Consider the following 20,664-nt stretch of genomic DNA (forward strand, 5'->3'; position numbering starts at 1 on the left):
TGGGACTAGGGGTTGGTGGGGGGGAGGGAGGATGCCTTGTGGCTCCTCGGCTAGCATTGAGAAGCCGGCAGAGCAGGCAGTGGGGCAGCTGCCAAAAATCACTGTGTGTGTGTGTGTGTGTGTGTGTGTGTGTGTGTGTACAAATCCCGCCTCCCCACCTCCTCCCCTTTTAACCTTGATGGCTTAGAGGTGGCTGGGACACACCTAGACATTTCTGCCAGCCAGGGTGCTCCAGTCGGCTTATCAAACTAGGCTCCCGAGCCTGAAAGACTGAGTGTTGATCACCCAGCTGTTGTCTCAAGTCTTCATTCCAGGTCTTTTTTGGTTGGTTGGGGGAAGGGGAGTGGAGTAAGCTGGAGTGGCCCACACAAGGGCTGTTGGTGGCTTGATTAAAGTGGATTGCGAGATTTTGTTTAGAATCTAAGGGAGCCTGATGAGGCTGTGGTTGTGTTTACTAATACTGAAAATTACCAAGTGGGTCTTTTTTTTTAAAAAAAAAAAAAGCTTCTGGAAATTAGGTCCCAGAAGTGTAATGCTGAAACTGGCATGATCAGTTTTAACATTACACTCCAGATACATACATATATATCTATTCAGAGGAGGGTAAGCCTAACCAGGGAGAAGAAAATGATTATGGCCACTTACTGTGCACCAAGCATCTGGCAGACACCCTCTCCTTTACTTTTCCTTGTGAAGCCTGAAAGAGCATGCTCGATTTTGAAATGAGTCAGTGGGAACTCAGAGACGTCTAGTCAGTCAGCCAAGATCACACAGCTCACAGGAACGTGACTGTACAGAAGGTGTTTCCTCTGGTTGGGGATTCCGGAGGGCATGCTGCGGCAACCTGATTAAGAACCTGCTTGTTTCTAGGAAGGTGAGGGCCCTGGGTTAGGAACAGCCCTGTTCGGCAGCAGAACCGAGCTGCCGGGAGTTCTGACCTCCTGAGGCTCCTGTTCCATGTAATGGCCAGTGTTGTGGAGAGCTCAGACTGGTCACATCTGGGAAGGCCGGTGACCTTGGAGCTGGCCAGGGACTGCCGGCCTCCTTCCAGGCAGCTGAATGAGTCTTAGAGGGGGAAGATATCCAGCCTGCATGTTAATGGTCCCCAGGCTTTGGCAGCAGCCCTGTACATGTATGGCTGGGTCGTCCTATTAGCTACGGCCTCACCTCTCTTCACTTGTAAGGCTGATTTTGAGGGGTAGGTGGAAGTTTTCTTTGCATTTACTGATTTGTATGCATGTGAGTGTTTTGCCTGTTTGTAAGTGTGCTATATACTTGCCTGGAGAGCGCTGGATCCCCCAGAACTGGAGTTGCAGGTGGCTGTGAGTCACCATGTGGGTTCTGAGAACTGAGCTAGGGTCCTCTGCTAGAGCAGCAAGTGCCCGTAATCACTGAGCTTGCTCAACAGCCCTGAGGGCCCGTTGCTCTTCCTTCCTTCCTTCCTTCCTTCCCTCCTTCCTTCCTCCCTCCCTCCCTCCCTCCCTCCCTCCCTCCCTCCCTTCCCAGGTCTCTTTATGTAGCCCTGGCTGTCCTGGAACTCACTACATAGGTCCACCTGCCTCTGCCTTCTGAGTTCTGAGGTTAAAGGCATGCCCCACCATGCCTGGTGAGGCGTAGTTTCTTGACCTAGTTCCTTATCTTGCCATTGACTCCAGAAGGCGGAACTTTAAAGGAAAGCCCTTGCCAGCAAACAGGGAGCCTGCCACCTCTGCCTCTCTGCCTGCTGCCCTGGAGCAACCGTGTCTCTTGTGTATTCAGCTTTCTGGAGCCCTAATATGTATTGGGAACTAAGTGGAGGTTGGGGTAAGGAGAATTAAATGAATGTTGGTACCCCACACACCCACCCACCCACCTCCTGAGACTGGGATTTGTCTCCTCGCCCCATTGAGATGTTTTCAAATGAACGGTGACTCTTCAGTGTCCTTGGTTTGCAGAGCAGGTGAAAGTTCTGATTTCTTACATAACCCTCCCCTCTGCCAAAGTAAATGGATTAACTTTCTCCCTGTACGTGGTTCGCAAGAGCTCTGGAATCAGTTGCGAGTCCGCCAAGCTGGGCATCTTCAGCAGCTCGCTTGGCTTCTGTAGCTCCCCTTCCACATCCATGACAAAAGGAGGCCTCGATAGTTTGCACTTGCTAGGGCAATGCCATGGGCTGCCATCGTAGGACTCGGGGCTGTGTCCGGATCTGATATTGAGACTCCTCTCCCTAGTCAGTGTTCACAGTTGTTTTCATTGGTTGCAATGGCTGAATTCTGTGGATGTTTAGGAGAAACGTACCTTCTGGGAAGCTGAAAATGAGGATGAGTCTGTTGAGAACCTTGGCCCAAGATGACTAGGGACTGGCAGTGGCTCAAGCTGAGCATGGTGGAGCCTGCGAGGAGAGAAGGCTTTGTGTGGCTGAGGTCAGCAGACACTCTGGTGCCTGTTACAACAATGAGAGTCTGAGGCATCCAGACCAAAGCCTGGGGTGTTCAACCATGCCGAGCCCCTGAAAGCAGAGGGAGAATTTCACGCTTCCTCCCAGGGACCACCTACTTGTCCAGGAATGGGTTAGCAAAATGGGACAAAGGTGCTGTGGGATGAAACCTAAGCCTGGAGCCTTCTCATCACTGCTAAATCCCCTCTAAGCCTTCTTGGTGGGGTTTCTGTTTCCCTCTCTCCCAAGTGATTGGGCTTGCACCTGGCACCATCCATAGACGCGCTTTTCCCCTGGGACCTTGTCCACTAATCGTAACAAAAACCATATGCCTCTCCCCATACACACGCGCGTGCACACACACACACACGCACGCACACACTTTACTGCCTGTTTCACAATGTCAGTGGTACCTCCCTCCCATACCTTGCAGGTTCCCCACAACCTGGGCCTCAGCTGCCCTGTGCTGGTGCTCTCTGATTTGCCTGGAGAGCTCTGCACACCTATCAAACCCTCTGCGTCCCCCCAAAGAACAGGACCCGGTGTCATTAGCACAATACCACTTGGGAGACCCAAGTCTCCCAGCAATGAGGGTGTTCTAACAAGGTAATTGCCAACTGGATTCCAGCAGAGAGACCTAGTTGGTTGTTTCTCTGCAGAGCTGGCTCAGCTTCCTGCCTCGTGAGTTTAGTGGCACCCTTGCCCCCTTCTAGGTCAGGCGAAACTTGTTGACTTCGGGATTTAAACTCTGCCCCTACAAATTTCAAATTAAACTTGTGGGTCTTTTTTTCTTCTTATTCTTCTTCTTCTTTTTTTTTTTTTTTTTGTACTACAACTGCAAACAGCATATGTTAGCTCCAGAGAGAGGCGGCTTGCTTGTGTTTTTGTTTTTTGTTTTTTGTTTTTTTTTGTTGTTGTTGTTGTTAGTGGTGGTGCTGGGATTTTTTGTTTGTTTATTTTGTTTCTTTGGTAATTTTTTTTTTCTCCCAGTGCTAGGAGTCCCAAGTCCTCATGCTGTTTCTGAGCTACATCCACACCCCACTTAACTTTTTAAATAAAAGTAGCTGTGTCTTCTGAGCTGTGGGCTTCTAAGACCTTCTACTATATACTGGATGTGTCTTACAGTCTGTGAAGCGAGGGCTGGGGCAATAGCTGAGGGGGGAGACTTGTGTTTGAATTCCCAGACCCATATCAAACTGGACACACTGAGGATTTAAGTCTGGAATCTTATGGCTCCTAGGACTGTGGGCTAGACTGGTGTATGGGCTAGCCTGGTGTAGACGCTGGCACCGAGGCCCAAACAAGGTGAACACCATGTTGAGTGTGTCCTTTGATCTCCATTGACTCTGTGGTCTGCATGCAGCCCTCAGGCAAGAACACGTGCACGCGTACACAAACATACACAAACACATGTGGTGTGCACATCACAGTCAAAACACCTGTATAGGACACTCACTAATCCACTTCATAGGTTCCCACTGCTCTGACCTTTGGCCTGTTTTCTCCAAGTCTGTTTCCTCATCGCAGGGACACTGGGATAAAACATGTTTAATAATAGCACAATACCTAAGAGGCTGTGAGTGCTGCCTCGTGTCTTGATTTGAGAACTATGAGAACTGAGAACGAGAGGAAACCATCAACATCACTTGGGTCCTTTATGAAAGGCTTTTGAAGGCTTCCCTAATGGAACCCTGGAGCATCTAGGGGTTAGTGATGCTCTGAGTCAGCCCTATGGTGGGGAAATAGTTAACATACCTGTTTGGTCGGAAATGCAGGAAGGCAACCTTTCCCTTTCTTTTCCTGGGGTTTTCTGGTAAGCTTAGAGCTGCCCTTGCTCACTCATCCCTGCAGAAGGACCTCATTCCAATCAGGCCCGGGGGTTTCAGGGAACAATTGCCTTGAACAATAGCCAGAAAACAAGTTCCACCAGTCTGGGCTTTTTGCAACTGAATGCAGCTGTCTGGCTGAGGCAGGGGGTGGGGGCGGGGTGGCAGAGTGGGCTCCACTGGGACTCCTCAGCTGAGCTGCTCGGAGGGCTAGCAGGTAAGGGCTGGAACACGTGGAGTTTAGTTAAGTGCAGAGAGGCCCAGGGTGGTTCTGAGGACACTGAAGTCTAGGGAGGATCCCGCCTCTTATGGGCTGTGCTGTGCAATTAATTTTTACAGTGTCATTTAGCACATCTTTTCCTTGAACACAGTGCATTATCTCTCAAGGATCCTATTTGAAAATCTTAAATGAGCCCTCCCTCTCTCCCTCCTTCAATAATTCCAGAGTCAGGGCGTGTAAATCTGGGTGGGAAGATCTGACCGCTGGTCCCTCTTACCTTGCCAGTCTGTTTTGAGTGAGAGGCAAAGTTGTAACTATGTTACCACATTGATTCAAGATCATGGCTGGTTCTGTTGCTTTTAAATTGCCCCAACAACCAACTCCTAGCTCAAACTTGCCTTCTCCTGCCCTTGGGGTGATCATTCCCCCACCACTCTGGGGCAAAGCTGGAAGTGTGCAGAGATGAAATAATTTACGACCCTGTTACCTGCAACTTTCATGCAGACAGTCTGCTTTTGTGCTGCTGAAGGCGTGCTACCAGCATCTGAGTGGCACCTGAATTCCCGACTCCGGGATGGCCTCAGCTGCTGAAACTGAATCTGGGTTCATGGATATATCTACTAAAGTTTGGGGACCCTTCTTTCACACATGAATTTTCTCCAGGGGTGGCAGAAGCCAACGTAGGCACTGTAAGAATCTTGGTTCTAAGGAAATTGCTGGGTGCTGGCTGCCCCTGTCTCCTCCCCATGTCCCTGATTGCCAGGGAGAGGTTTGGTGCTAAGGATGCAGCTTAGCAAGTGAAGGATTTGAAGGTCTGTTTGCCGACTTTCTTCCTGGTGAGCTGGGGGAATGGAGTTTCAATCCCATCTTCTGAGGAGGTTCTAGGTCCTAAACATTTGCAGAAACGGAAAGTGACAAAAATATCATTGGCCCAAGTCTGGTGGGTCCGACAGACATTGTCTTGGTGAACATGAACACCAGGCTGGAGCCTGTCCTGTGTCTGTGAGGAGAGAGTGTGGTCTGACGTAGATGCTAACGCGGGGAAGTGACTGTGAAGATTATATAGTGGGTTTGCAGCCCCTGAGTGCCTGACCATATGGGGCAGTGGGCCTGAGGCTTCCTAGGGGGTGTTGGATGAGAGAGCATGTGCTCTTCCAGATGACCTGAGTTCTATGCCCACCCTAACACAGAGGCTCACAAGTGGTGCACAGACATACTCACAGACAAAACACCCATAAATGCACAGATTTTTTTTTTTTAAATTTACAAAAGATACCACTTAGGGCTTCCTGACAATGGCATACATGCAAAACATTGTATCTATTTCCCTGTACCCTGTATTTCTATGGAAGCATCCTCATCATTCTTAAGCCAAAGAACTGGTTATCTAGGATCTGTACTAAAATATAAAAGAGACAGGGCTACCCAGATGGCTCAGCAGGTGGTAATGCTGCCAAGCCTGCCACCTAAATTCACTTCTCAGGACCCAATGGTAGAACAAGAGAACTGACTCCTCTGACCTCCACGTGCGCACCACGGCACCCACACACACACAGAGTGTAAAATAATAATAATGAGTGTAATTTTTAAAAATCAAAGGGAGGAGCTAGAGAGATGGCTTAGTGCTTAAAAGCACTTGCTGCCCTTACAGAGGACCTGAGTGGTTGAGTTTCCTTGTCTGACAACTCACAAATGCACGTACCACCAAGTCCAGGGGACCAGAGAAGGCAAGAGGAAGGGAGGAAAGACAGGGAAATCCCACCTCCACGAGGCAGTTGAGAATCTGTCTTTGAAAGCCTTAAAATGCAGAGCAAAGGACCACAGAAGCCTCTAAGGAGCCAGGGGAAGCTCTTGTTTACATAAATAACAATTTGTGTAAAAAAAAAAAGATTGTTCATTTGGGAAACAAAACTTTCTTAAACAAGCAAACAAAAAGCCCCAGCGACAACAACAAAACTTACAGGGTCTCACATATTCAAGGATTGCCTTGAGTTTAGTTTGTCTGGGGTAGTCTTTTTTTAAGATTTATTTATTTATTATGTATACAACATTCTGCCTCCATGTATGCCAACACGCCAGAGGAGGGCACCAGATCTCATTATAGATGGTTGTGAGCCACCATGTGGTTGCTGGGAATTGAACTCAGGACCTCTGGAAGAGCAGACTGTAGTAATAAGGGCGGTGGGGCTGCGTCCCCAGCACCCCGGCTGCCTGGCTAGCTTATGCCCGAAATAACAACACACAAACTGTATTCATTTAATCACTGCTTTGCCCATTTCTATCTAGCCTCTTCTAGGCTATTTCTCACATATTAATTTAGCCCATTTCTAATCATCTGTGTAGCGCCCCTAGGTGCGCTTACTGGGAAGATTCTAGCCTATGTCCATCCTGGGTCAGAGCTTCATCGCGTGCGTCTGCCTGGGAGCTGGGAGCATTGCGTCCCTCTGAGGCATCTGCTCCCGAGAGGAGAGCTGTGGAGTCTGATCTCACTTCCTCTTCCTCCCAGCATTCTGTTCTGTTTACTCCTCCCACCTATCTTCTAACCAATGAGGGCCAAGCAGTTTCTTTTTATTTAACCAATGACCTTCCTTCATCAGCAGACAGTGCTCTTAACCACTGAGCCATTTCTCCAGCCCTCTGGAGTAGTCTTGAACTTCTTTTTTTTGTTTGCTCGTTTTTGGGGGTAGGGTTTCCCGGTGTGATGTCTCTGGCTGTCCCAGAACTCACTTTGTAGACCAAGCCTTGAACTCCTCCTACCTCCATCTCCTGAGTGCTAGGATTATAGGTTTGTGCCACCAGGTCCTGTTTAAACAACACTAGGGATCAAAGCAGGGCTTTGTGCAAGCACTCAGCCAACTGTGTGGCCTCTGTGGCCTCCAAATCTACCTTGATAGAAACATGTTAGCCTCAGAAGAGCATCTGTGTGCAACAAACAGCCGTCTAGGGCGAATGTAGTGTAATACTCAATAAACTGAAGTTTCGATGTTTAAACCTGGATTTCTTAACAAGACGTACCGAAGTCAAATATTTCTGTGTAAATTCACAGTATTTCAGGGTCAGAGCATGGCTGCTGTTGCAGGTGGTCTGGGTTTGTGGTCTCAGCACTGGCATAGTGGCTCACAGTTACCCTGTAACTCCAGTTCCAAAGGGTTTGGCACCCTCTTCTGGCCTCTCTGGGTACCAAGCGCACAGATGGTGTGCACGCGCGCGTGTGTACGTGCGTGCGTGTGTGTGTGTGTGTGTGTGTGTGTGTGTGTGTGTATGCATGCAGGCTAAAGACTCATGCACATAAAATAAAAGCAAATTTAAAAAACCTTTTTACAAAAATATAATATCTACTTGCCGATTGGTACCTTGTTAATTTAGACTTAGCTATTCAAACTTACACAATTCTGTTTGCAAACTTGAATTATTAAATCTCCTTGGACATTTTAAAATATGTTTATGGTTTGAATCCACCTGGCTCCCATAAGCACTTCAAATTTCTAGCAAGGCAGTTGACACCGGAATAAAGCTAAGTCTCTCTAAGCTTTTAACTCTTGGTAGCAAATAGATTATGTAAAGTAAGATATTATTGTCAACATTTTGATTCTTTTCTTATGTTTACTTTATGTGTATGGGTATATTGCCTGAGTGTATGTAAGTACACCATGTGTGTTCAGTGCCCAGGGAGGCCAGTTGCCCCAGATCTGTCCTTACAGACAGTTGTGAGCTACCATATTTGTGCTGGGAGCTGAATCCTGATTCTCTGCAAGAGCAGCCAGTGTTCTTAACTGTTGAGCCATCTCTCCAGCCCCTCAATTTTTTTTTGTAACCTTATTCTAGTTTTTAAATCTTTCATTTAATCTCACATCCTTTCAACCTATGAAGATGGGGCTGAAGAAATTTTTCCAGAGAATCTTGGGTTTGATTTTCAGTGCCCACATGGTGGCTCACAACTGTCTGTAACCACAGTTCCAAGAGGGTCCAACCCTCTCTTCTGCCCTTTGTGCACACCAAAGGTGAACAGACATACAGGCAAAACACTGATACACATCAGATAAATAAGATATATATATAGCTTTTTCAAGAAAGGATTTTTCTGTGTATCTCTGGCTGTCCTGGAACTCACTTTGTAGACTAGGCTGACCTCGAACTCACAGAGACTCACCTATCTCTGCCTCCTGAATGCTGGGATTGAAGGTGTGCGCCACCAATACCTGGCTATAAATAATATTTTTAAAAGATTTATTTATTTATATGTATACAGTGTTCTGCCTGAATGTATCCCTGCAGACAAAAGAGGACACCAGATCTTATTATAGATGGTTGTGAGCCACCATGTGATTGCTGGGAATTGAACTCAAGACATTTGGAAGAGCAGCCAGTGCTCTTAACCTGAGCCCTCGCTCCAACCCCCATATTAATCATTTCTTAAAGCTGTGAATCACAAGGCTGTTTTGGAATGCACTCACGGGCATCCATGAGTAGAGGCTAGACCAGTGCTCACTGGCCTTTCTAAGCTTCATGTAGTGACGTGGTGGCTTACTGGTTTTTTTTTTTTTTTTGATTTATTTATTTATTATGTATACAACATTCTGCCTCGATGTATGCCCACACGCCAGAGGAGGGCGCCAGATCTCAGTACAGATGGTTGTGAGCCACCATGTAGTTGCTGGGAATTGAACTCAGGACCTCTGGAAGAGCAGCCAGTGCTCTTAACCTCTGAGCCATCTCTCCAGCCCCGGCTTACTGGTTTTTTTAAGCTTTAAAAATCACATCCTCCCAACTCCTGTCATCTCCAATGGGCTCTTATTGGATGGTTTTTCCTTTGTTCGATTTGAAGCTAGAACCCAGGTGTGGTTAAATCCCACTTCTGTTCCCAAGTGGATCCCTCTGTGTCTTTGGCCCCCAGGGTTGCTCGCTCAAATCCCATCTCCCCATTTTGCGGTAAATACACAACCTTTTATTTTTTGTTTCGTTTTGTTTTTCAAGACAGGATTTCTGTGTAACCCTGGCTATTCTGGAACTCAGTGTGTAGAACAGGCTGGCCTCACACTCCAGAGATCCACCTACCTGTCTCTGGATTAAAGGCATGCTCCTCCACCACCCAGCTGCAACTTCTGGATTTCTTTCAAGTCCTAACCTTAATCCCTTCTCATAACTTGTTTCCGTATTGGTTGCCTGATTCGAGTTCATCGCCTCCGCCTCCCAGTCCAGGTTCCAATGTCCTGATTTCCTAACCGCTTGACTGCTTCCACTGACTTCCGTCCTGCTCCGTTGACATCTCGCTTCCCACATTCCTCACGTCTGACTCTCAGCTACGCGTCTGGAGCCACTCACAAATTACAGTTCCCTGATAGCTGGTTAGCGCGCAAGTTCACCAAATAACAAGCCTAAGCTAACTGGCACTGCACAGGAGCAGATCACTTGGTCCGCACATCCCCCCCCCTGTCCCTGTGTTTCTGACTTCAGATCTGACTGGTGCACCAGCCACACCGAAGAATCATCCACCCCCCACCCACAGCGCCCATGGGGCCCCTGCTCTACTACTGCTGTATCCCATCTACTTTGCACAACAGCTTTGTGGTTCTCCTGCATTCTTTGCAGCCTTCCAGGGTGACTTTTGAAAGCCACATGGGCGAGCTGAGTGGCTGGACCGAAAGCAGGCTTTCCCCAGCCCCTGCAGCCCCTGGTCAGCAGAGCTCGGCATTTAGAGGCAGATGCCTTCCAAGCTAGGCGAGTGGAGTGAACTACAGCTTATTTATTTATTTTAGAGACAGGGTTTCTCTGGAGCTTTTGGTGCCTGTCTTGGAACTAGCTCTTGTAGACCAGGCTGGCTTCGAACTCAAGGAAATCCGCCTGCCTCTGCCTCCTGAGTGCTGGGATTAAAGACGTGCGCCACCACCGCCCAGCTGAACTGCAGCTTCTTTTGAGGTGTGTGTGTGTGTGTGTGTGTGTGAAAGGCTCTCTTGGCTTTTTAAATTTTCAGCTCCCCATACTTGGAAGGCTTCCTGACAACCTTCTTCAAGGATTTTTAGCAATCCTTATAGGCCACACGGGCAGTAATCTGATTAAGTCACTGCCTGGGTATCAGTCCTGTCCTCCCTGCCTTGTGTGACCTTGAGTTTGTGACCTCCTGGGAAAATGGACCATGTCCTGTGTGGTGTGCACCAAGGATGTCTTGGGAGGCTGTTGTCACAGTAGAGAGTGACACTGGAGATCCACAATGACTGGATCCTGACCCGTTCTTGTCTCTCTAGCTGACCATGCGCATGGCACCCCACCTGTCCAAGCCTCAGTTTCTCTAGCTGTGCAAGAGAGGAGAAGTAATTCCGCTGTCACCAGCTCAGCTAGAACGGTGCCACGCTGACATCGGCAGTTTACTTGATGGAACCCACACATGGTTTCAGTTCAGCAAGTACTTATTGAACACTGGCTATGTGCCCATCATCCCACAAACAAAGAAGAAAAATATATCATATTGGGGTTAATAGAATGGGATGGCCTTTCTGAAGTCATGACACGTCCACCGAGACCTAAAAGATGAGGAGGCAGGGACAGCCAACGAAAGCCTTGTGAAGGAAAACAGTCCTGGCTTAGAAATGACAGAAGTCCATGTGCATAAGGCTGTAAGCTAGGATTGGAGAGGGACACCAGGTGCACCTCAGGGTGGGGGACGCAGGGAGGAGTGGCAGCTAGAGACCTTAAGGAAAGGAGACACCTAGGACACCACAGGTTGTGGGGTGACATGCTGGACAGAGCTGCCCGTGGATGGATGTGTTTTGAAAAGGGCAGTGGTAAGGTCTGGTGCTTGGTTAAGTGTGATGGTGTTGGGAGGTGAGAGGCAGTGATGGGGAACCAAGCATGGAGGATCATTGCCAGGAAGGGGTTGGCCTCTCCCTCTTAGAAGCTTGGAAAGGGTAGAGTCGTGCTCTCTCTGTATGTACCTGGGATATTATGAAGACAGAGCTACTAATAGGATGGGCTGGTCTCTGGGGATACTTTGCACTCCCCATCCTCAGGCATTTGTTCTGGAGAGGTGAGGTGTCGGGGGGGGGGGGGGGGGACCATACAGCAGCTCTCCCGCCCTGCTCCCTCTCTTCCTCCCCTGTCAATCTTGCCCTGCCCGCTCTCCCCACCCTGCCCTGGGGAGGAGGTTCAGCAGGCTTCCCAGAGTGAAGGGGCATCACCAAGGTCTGTAGCTTCTGCTCACGAATCCACCCACTCTGGTAAAGTGGGACCAGACCGTTCGCTCAGGTTTCCTTGTAACCGAGTCTCATCTGAGCAGGAGCCCCCTGGGAGACACTAGGTCACAGGCTGGGCCTTTTCTAGACCAAGCTTCTCTAGAAGGTGGCTGAGGATATTTTTGTCTTGCCAGCTGGGATGACAGCAGCTCCGTCAGCAGCGGCATCAGTGACACCATAGACAATCTCAGCACGGATGACATCAATACCAGCTCATCCATCAGCTCCTATGCCAACACGCCTGCCTCCTCCCGGAGAAACCTGGATGTACAGGTAAGAACAGTTCTTCCCAGCATCCTTCAGTGTCCCTGCTAGCCCAGCTTGTGGTGATCAGAATTCCCCGGCTATTGAGAGGGGAGGTCCAGCCGCGATGTCTGGTCTCTGGGTCCTCTTGGTAGGAAAAGGGTACCAGGTAGTGGGTGATACAGAGGGGCAGAGCAGCTTCACACACACTAATAAACAAGCAGGGAACAAACAGAGAACCACTCAGTTTATAAAACGTAAGCCTGAGGACCTGAGTTCAATACCCAGAAACCACATTTAAAAAAGCAACAAACCTGGATATGGTGGTGGGCATCCGAACTCCCAGTGCCACAGAAGCAGGTGGATCCCTGGGGCTCGCTGACCAGCCAACCCTGCAGAGCAAGCTCCCCAGTTATGAGAGACCTGTCTCAAAAAAAAAATGGCAGACAACACTTGAGGAGTGGGCGCTAAGGGTGTCCTCTGGTTTCCACATGTGTGTTCATACGTGTTCACACACACACACCCATGCACCTTGCTTGAATACACACACCTCATTGAAGATCATAAGCAAAGGGCTGTTGGTTCCCCTGGTGTGGATCCTAGTCCAAAGTGTCTCTCCTCTTTCTCACAAGAGCCGTTGCTGTCTGTGAGCTCAGGTCTGATCAGGGAGTAGAACAGAGGTTAAGAACGGTACACTGGGAAGTCAGTATGTCCCAGCCTGAGGCTGGGAACTGTCTATCTATGGCGTCTGTGGGTCACAGCCCTTGCTTGCGTGTTACTTGTTGCTCCGCCCACACTAATTACTCATATTATTATAAATCATTATTATATTATTATAAATGACATTCCATCTTTTGTTTTGGGACGGGTTCTCCTGATTGTTGATCCCTACTTTACATCCTTAGTGCTGGAATAACCACACTTTGCTTTATGTAGCACTGGGGATCTGAACCTAGGGATGTGAGAATGCTAGAGGCCATTCTACCCAAATCCCTTAATCTTCCTTCCTTCCTTTCTTTCTTTCTTTCTTTCTTTCTTTCCTTGTTCTTCCTCCTCCTTTTTCTTTTTGGAATTTTGAGACAGGATTTCTCTGCCTAACAATCCAGGCTGGCCTCAAACTCTGCCTCTGCCTCTCTCGAGTGCTGGAATTAAATGTGTGAGCCACCACTGCCCAGCTTTCTTTTTGTTGTTGTTGTTGTTGTTTGGGTTTTTGTTTGTTTGTTTTGGGAGAGTTTTAAGATGATCCAGATTGGCCCAGAGCTCTTCTGCCTCTGCCTCAAAATACTGAGATCCCATGTTTGCACCACCATACCTGGTTTTAATTTTTTTTTTTCAATTATACTGTTGCACCCAAAAACATGTACCTAGCTCCTGAAGGTGAGAAGCTGTTTCTCTGCAGGAGCAAGCTCCTTGACACAGGTCCCCTGTGAGCAGTGTGTAATAGCTGCCACCAGTTACACTAATCTAGGATTTGACATTTCAAACACAGCTCAGTTCTGTGGACTCATTTTGGCCCTTGCTGTGTTCCTTAGTGGCTGGCCTTCACTCTGTAAGACTGTTTCATTGCAGGCCAAGTATGGTGTCGTCCTCATGGTTTGTTACCAGCACAAGGCCAGCTATGGCAATTCTGGTGTGGGTTAATCCTTTGGGGGCTGATGTCTTGGGTGAACTACTGAGAAAGGCTGAGACTTCTACCCCCTAGCCACCAGCATGGCCCTTCCCTCTCTCCCCTCCTACCCTCCCACAGCCTCTTCCTCCTCAGCTGCATCTTACTTTGTACAGGTAGGGGCCTTGTTGGAAGCCTCTGTTTCAAAGGTGTCTCTCTTTTGTGGGTGGGGCTAAAGAAAAGCTGTATTGGCAGTGTGGGGATGAAAGGCAGCTGCAGACTATGTGGGGCAATATTTTAGGCATTGTTTTTGGGATCACCTATTACCGCTATCATTCTTATTTTAGCCAGAAATTGCAGTAGGCGCGTGTGTGTATGTTGTTGTTACCCAGACAACAAGAAGGCTACTAAGATTTTGGGGTAAATACTTTGTATCCTGAACTGAGCGGTCATCGTGTGACTGCTGATTTTCTGGAATTTTTCAAGTTGTGCCCTTAAGATTCTCAGTTGCTAAAAGGATGTGTGGTTCTTGCAGAGGACCTGAGTTCAGTTCCCGGCACCATGGTGGGTGGCTCGTACTGCCTGTAAGACTAACCGCAGGGGATCTCATCCCTTCTTCTAGACTCTGTAGGCACAAGGACTTGTATGCTCACACACACACATACACACACACACTAAAACTTTAAGAAATAGTATTGCAGGATACACGGACTGCTTTCCTGACCCACACGAAACCCTGCCTGGGATCCCCAGCACCACAAAAATAGAATGTAGTGACATGGGTTTGTAAGCTCAGCACTTAGGAGGTGGAGGCGGGATCAGCAGCATCAACCTTGGCTCTATAGTGCAGTAGTGAGTGTAGGGTCAGCCTGGGCTATGTGACGTATGAAACATTGTCTCAAAATACACACACACACACACACACACACAAACACACACTCCCAGCCATGTGCAGTACACCTAAATAAATAATTGTATTTTACAAACAAACTAAGCCGTACTCTCTGAGAATGACCACCAACTGGTGATCAGACCCAGATTAGTGACACTTAGCCAGCCTAGGTCCCCGCTGGATGCTAAGTATCAGTATCATTTTTTTCTTTTTTTCCTGATACGCGCTCTGTATTTAAGATATCAGCAGCCACTGAACTTGCAGACTGCCCTTAGACACAGAGGGGAGGAGTGAGGAGGTCGGTCATCTGGGGTAGGCAGGTTACAGGAAGCACTGAGACAACAGGAAATCCTTGTGGTACCCCTGCAGGGGATGGGGGAGCTCCTGGTGATCAGGGGGATCTGGGAACACCGAATTGGAAAGCCCTCCTATTATCTGCCTCCTCCTCACAGGCAGAAATTTGTCTGCAGATCCACTGACACCAAATAAGATGCCTTTCTCACACATGCATTTGAACTTGGTACAGGCAAAAGCCTTGCCTCATTAACAGCACTTTGCTTTCTTGCAGATGTCACAGGGTGTTCTTTCAAGGTTACTACACAGATGTCTTAGTCAAGATCAAAAGTAATTTTAAGGGATAATGGGGGTTCGCTCTTCAATGGGTCGGTTATTTGCCCTCTTACAAATCTACCCAAATTAAAAATATTAAAATGAGAGTTGAAGAGGGTCTGGGTTGCAGAAATCCTGGCTATGGCATTGGCTACCCATATGCCTATTGTCGTGGTGCTTTTAAATGGACTTTTTGTGACATTCCCTTTGTTCCTGTCCAGGGAGCATCTCAAAATATTTGACTTCACATTCTGGCAGCCTTGCGCCTCCTCCCCCGCAGGCTGTCAGGAATGCTAAGGGCCATTACCCCTCTTTGAGGGAATCTAAGAGGAAGATGCGCCTGCACCCTCCCACTCCTTGGTACGCTCATCGGGGGTCTTGTCACATAATGCTTTACCCTGGGATAGTGGGCTGCACAGTCCGCCAGGCAGGACACACGAGGCAAGAGAGGGCCTGGTGTTCCCACAGTACACACAGCCTGCCTGGTAATTTCTTTTCGCGAAAGCGCAAGGAGCTACCAGTGCGCTGATGGAAAGAGGAGGAGACAGAAGGAAAGGTGAAACTTCCCTGAGGGGACTGTTTACCCCGGACACTGAGGAGCAATGAAGGTACCCCACAGGCCTTCATGGCCTGCTTATGGGCACCCCGAGCCCTTGTGCTCAGGGCTCAGTGTGAGACACAAAGTCCTCTGAGTGAGACCTGAGCCCCTTCTGCATGACCACCTCTAGGAGAGCCGGTGAGTCCAAGTGCCAACTGTGGCATCAGAGAGGAGGGGGACATTGAAGTCAAGTGCTCCAGGGGTTGAGTTTTTAATCCTGTGACATCCTGGGATGGCCCAGTCAGACTGACTCCTGAGCCTCTCTGCCTTCTCATTCACAAAATAATGGCCCTGGTCTGTCAGCAGCTTGCCAGATCTAAGCGTGCTTCTTCCAGAGTCTGAGCTGGTGAGCTTCTCTGAAGCCCCTCCTTTCCCTTTGTACTTGTCTGATTTTCTCTGTCTCCCTTTTGCCTCTGAGATGCTAATTCAAAGGGCAGCCTGCTGTGATGGATTTGGCTTGTAGTTTCAGAGCAATCTGCCTTCCAGTTTGCAGCATCTTGCTCTCCAGGCCCTGAGCTGGTGCAGGGGGTTTTAGCAAACATCCCTATGCCTGCCGTACATTCATCCACACATTCAGTCCTTGGCTGCTTAGAGTCTTCCGTGATTTGTGGAAGGCACTAATACAGGTGCTGGGGTGGGGAGCTGCCTTTGCCAAAAATTTTCTTTCATTTTCAATGCCCAAAATTTTGTTGTTGTTTTGTTGTTTTTGTTTTTAAACAAAATTCGCAGAGGGTAAAAAAATATAATTCTCTGTTAGCTTGTTTTTGTTTGTTTGTTTACCTCTAAAGGCAACAGAATTAGGACTAATGTGGCCAGGGTTGCTGTCTTGTATGTCCTAGTATCCTCTGGACACCAGGCTATCAGGATGGCAGGTTCGGCATAGCTGGAGATAGGTACCTGCCCACCTCCCTGGGAGCTACTGATTCTGACTTTGGGCTAGTTACTTCTCTTCAAGCCTGCTTCTTTCAGGTTTGAAGGTATTTACAACATGAACTACAGCTCAGTCTCAGGATGAACTGAAAGTGTGTTGGGGACACAAGTGATGGGTGATGTCACTGTGATTCTTTATATTATGGGGGCTCCAGCTTAAAGCGCCCTTGTCATCTAGGCCTGCAGGGGATTCGGTATCTAGATGCTCAGGCAGCTAAAACCCTGTTTTAGGTCTGTAAGATGTGGAGGAGGTAAACACTAAAGACACAGCAGGGCGCTGGGATTCTCAGAGCTGGAGAGTTTGGTGAGGAGAAACTCTGCTTATGAAATTCTTCCATGCTTTCTCTCTCTCTCTCTTTCTCTCTCTCTTTAGGGTTCTCTGTTCAATCCCATCTGTTTGATACCCATTGTAATAGCCTTCGAGGTGGGAAGGAACCCAAACCCTCACACAGGGTGGATGATCACAGCAGCCAGTGCTGGAACTCAAGCCCCCTGGGCTCTAAAGCCAGTGCCCTTCCCCTTTTGGGCCAGGCTTCTCTCTCTGGGAACACTGTCCTCCTCTCTGAGGTCCCACAGCTGGCTTATCTGCCCTTTTTCCATTTACCTGTTGATGATCAAGGAGACGTCCAAAAGCTTCAAAAGGCGGTAGGACCACCAGAGTGCTGACCTCCTGGCCCTCCTATTATAAGCTCTGGGAACAGAGAAACCGCTTTCTTCCATTTTAACTTCCAAGAGATACCACCGCTGGTTACACATGGCTCCAGAGGATTTGCTAAGGATGTGTGATTGCAAACCTGTCAAGATGTCCCAGACAAGCCCTCAGCTGCAGAAAGGAGGTTGGAAGAGTTCACACCCTGCACCAAGTTAGGGGGGTGTGATAGTTGGAGGGCTATTCCACCAGAGATGAGAAGGCCAAACCATGGAGGAGACATGTGCCCTCTCTTGATGAGACTGGAGTCTATCCTAGGGTTTGGCACAGGGGCCAGGCTAAGTCTGCTCTCGGCCTGAGCTTGAGACAACCAGACTGCCTATAAAAGGAGAATCTGCTAGGTGTGGGTATTTTTCGTAGGTGCCCCAGGCTTGCAAAAGGTTGCATCTCTGTGGGCTTTAGTCAAGGACTGCACTATACTACAGGGGTTAAATTATGAGCTTGGCAATTGGAGAAGTAGAATTCCCACAATGGCTTCTTCATTGTGCAAACTTGGGTGAGTCTTTTTCCCACTCAAAGCCTCGGTATTCTGTTATTTTCTTGTGGGTTTTCGCTGAGAAATATATCAAATGATATTCTCTTTCTTTCTCTGCCTGTCTGTCTCTCTCTCACCAAAGTCTCATGGAGCCCAGGGTGGCCTCAAACTCCTTAGTAAAGCATGACTTAGAATTTCTGATCTTGCCGTCTCCGTGTCCAGAATGCTGAGATTACAGCGTACTACCTCACTGGGTTTCTGTGGTGTTAGGGATTTGGAAAACCAGGCATCATGCATATTAGGCAAACACTCGGTCGACTGAGTGATGCCCACAGCCCAAATGCTTGTATTTTCTAAATAATTAGAAAATGTGTTTTTATTGTTGCCAGACATGGTGGTACACATTTCTAATTCTCACACTTGGGAGGCAGAGGCAGGTGGATTTCTTTGAGTTTGAGGTCAGCCTGTTCTTGATAGAGATGCATAGTGAGACTCTGCCTCAAAAAAAAAAGTCATTATTCTCTCTGTATGTACATATCCCATGACGAGTGCGTGGATTTCAGAGGCCAACTTTGTGGAGTCGTTGTCTCCCACCTTTGCCTGGGTTCCAGGAGTTGAACTCGGGCCACTGGTACCTTTACTTTCCAGCCTTCTCACAGGCCCCTGGAGCACTGTAGTACACAGTAAGCTTAGGGTTTAGTGTGGCTGTTATTAGCTGCACTACAGTGTAACTGTGGGAAAGAGGCCTACAGACGTTGAGAAACACACAATATAGCCATCAAGTCCGTGAAAGGTGCTACAGCCTCAGGTTGGCTTAGACCTTATCAATCCCTAGGGATCAGGATGTGCTCAAATGTGAGTTCCGGGAGGAAGAGGCTTTGAATTTTTTTTTTAATATTTATTTATTATGTATACAATATTTTGTCTACATGTATTCCTGCAGGCCAGAAGAGGGCACCAGATCCCATTACAGATGGTTGTGAGCCACTATGTGGTTGCTGGGAATTGAACTCAGGACCTTTGGAAGAGCAGGCAATGCTCTTAACCGCTGAGCCATCTCTCCAGGCCCTTTGAATATTTTTTGAAGTAGTCCCAGGACAGAGAGCTTCCCTGGATCCTGGTAGCCATCACACCTCACCGTCGCAGGTTTATTTATGTCTGTGTATTTATTCCATCGCTACTTCAAGATGACCATAAACTCCACGAAGGATGGGGACTGGTCTTACAGGTTCAGAGACACTAAACATGTGGCCAACAGTGAGCATTACGTTCATTTTAGTCCAGTGAGTGCCGGAAGGACGTGGAAGAAGGAAACTGGGCTGAGGTCACTGAGCTGGTGATCACCTTTGAAGTTAAGATGATGGTAATCTTGCTGCCTCCTGATTAGCTTTGACCAACCCGTGCCAGGATTGTTTTCTCAGGCGTGTCGTGGCCTGAAGTGTGCAGTTACTGTGCACTCATCTGTTCCCAAACCTTGGTTCTGCACAAAGATGCGGGACCTCTCCTCTGCCTCACGTGGCTGAATATGAAGCTGTCCCTTCCCCTGATCCATCTCTGGTACCTGTTTTGTGGCCGAGGCTCCGTGTGTGTTTTAGGAAGGAGCAAGCACGCGAAAGCACCTGTGGGAGGCTGTCGTGGGTGGGTGGCAGTCACAGGGGAGTAGGGAGAGAAGAGGCTGAACAGGGGCTTCCAATCTACAGAGCTTTCATCCAGTCAGGCCTCAGGCCAGGTCTTGCCTAGGTCACATTCATTTCCCACCTTGCCTGCATGGTCCCCTCTAGGCAGCTCATATAGGGGGACTTCTTTTTCAAAACGGTCAGCTGAAAGCATTGGTGACTTCTCCCTTCCCATACCCTCCCCCCAGCCGCAAGCCCCAGGGCCCCCAAAACATTCCAGCTCCCTTTGTGTCCTTCAGCCCCGCGGTTCATTAACAGCAGCACAGTCCTATCTCTTCCTGGGCTTCATGGCCAGCAGGTCAGGCTCTTCCAAAGAAAGTTGCCTAATTATCTCACTTGTCCGAGGACTGCCGCATCATGGGGAGCGAAAGCTCAGAAACAAAGCTGGGCTGGAGAAAGCACGATTGCTATTGCCGGTCGAGTGCTTCCCAGATCAGATTGGTGGAGTTCACAGGCTTGCTCTCTCCCTCTCGGGTGTTAGATTGTCTGGAGAACTAGATGCAAAAATCTCCCTGCTGGAGGAATGGCAGGAAGATGCAGAGCAAAAGGAAAGGGGGCATGCTGGTGCTGGTGGAGATTCAGAGTCGGGGTTGGAGGGGACTATCCACATGTGGCAGGGTTGGGGGACCCCTTTCCTATCACCTCCCCTCTGCTCTGCCTGTCTCCTCTTGGGGCCCTTGGCCTGCTCTGCCCCCAGCCCCTTTAGTCTCTTCCTGCCCTACTCGTTGTTCCTTGGAAAAAAAAAAAAAAAAAAAAGGAAAGAAAGTAGAAGATGCTGCCACTGTCCCACGAAGTAAGCAGATAGTCCTTCTATAGTCCCTGGACTGGCGCTGCCTGTATGGGTGAGCTCTAATTCAGTGTCTGTCCACAGACTGACGCTGAGAAGCACTCCCAGGTGGAGAGGAATTCCCTGTGGTCTGGTGACGACATCAAGAAGTCAGATGGAGGCTCAGACAGCGGAGTAAAGATGGAGCCGGGCTCCAAGTGGAGGCGGAACCCTTCAGACATGTCAGATGAGTCAGACAAAAGTGTGTCTGGCAAGAAGAACCCTGTCATCTCTCAGACAGGCTCATGGCGGCGAGGCATGACAGCAGAAGTGGGCATCACCATGCCAAGGACAAAGCCATCAGCTCCGGCTGGCTCCCTGAAGACCCCAGGGACTGGTGAGTGAGCTGCCGAGATCATGGTGGCTTTGCTGGGGGTATTACATTACAAGTGACTTCTTCAGGTTGCTGCTT

The 20,664-nt window shown here is 48.7% G+C and overlaps 1 protein-coding gene across 15 annotated transcripts in view; it reads left to right on the forward strand.

The window, feature by feature from the left end:
- The window catches only part of Nav2 (neuron navigator 2), a 621,718-nt gene that overhangs the window by 538,857 nt on the left and 62,197 nt on the right, over positions 1 to 20,664 (forward strand). For all 15 annotated transcript variants that reach the window (XR_005974653.1, XM_041656370.1, XM_041656355.1 and 12 more), the window contains 2 exons: positions 11,823 to 11,961; positions 20,298 to 20,589. Coding sequence is in view for 14 of the 15 variants with exons in the window: in XM_041656370.1 (XP_041512304.1) it covers positions 11,823 to 11,961; positions 20,298 to 20,589 (431 nt within the window). In the remaining variant the exon portion in view is untranslated. The remainder of the gene's footprint in view (positions 1 to 11,822; positions 11,962 to 20,297; positions 20,590 to 20,664) is intronic.

The sequence above is a fragment of the Microtus oregoni genome, unplaced genomic scaffold (assembly GCF_018167655.1).
Source record: "Microtus oregoni isolate MIOR12 unplaced genomic scaffold, Mior012 000000F_ref0000247, whole genome shotgun sequence".
NCBI lineage: Eukaryota > Metazoa > Chordata > Mammalia > Rodentia > Cricetidae > Microtus > Microtus oregoni.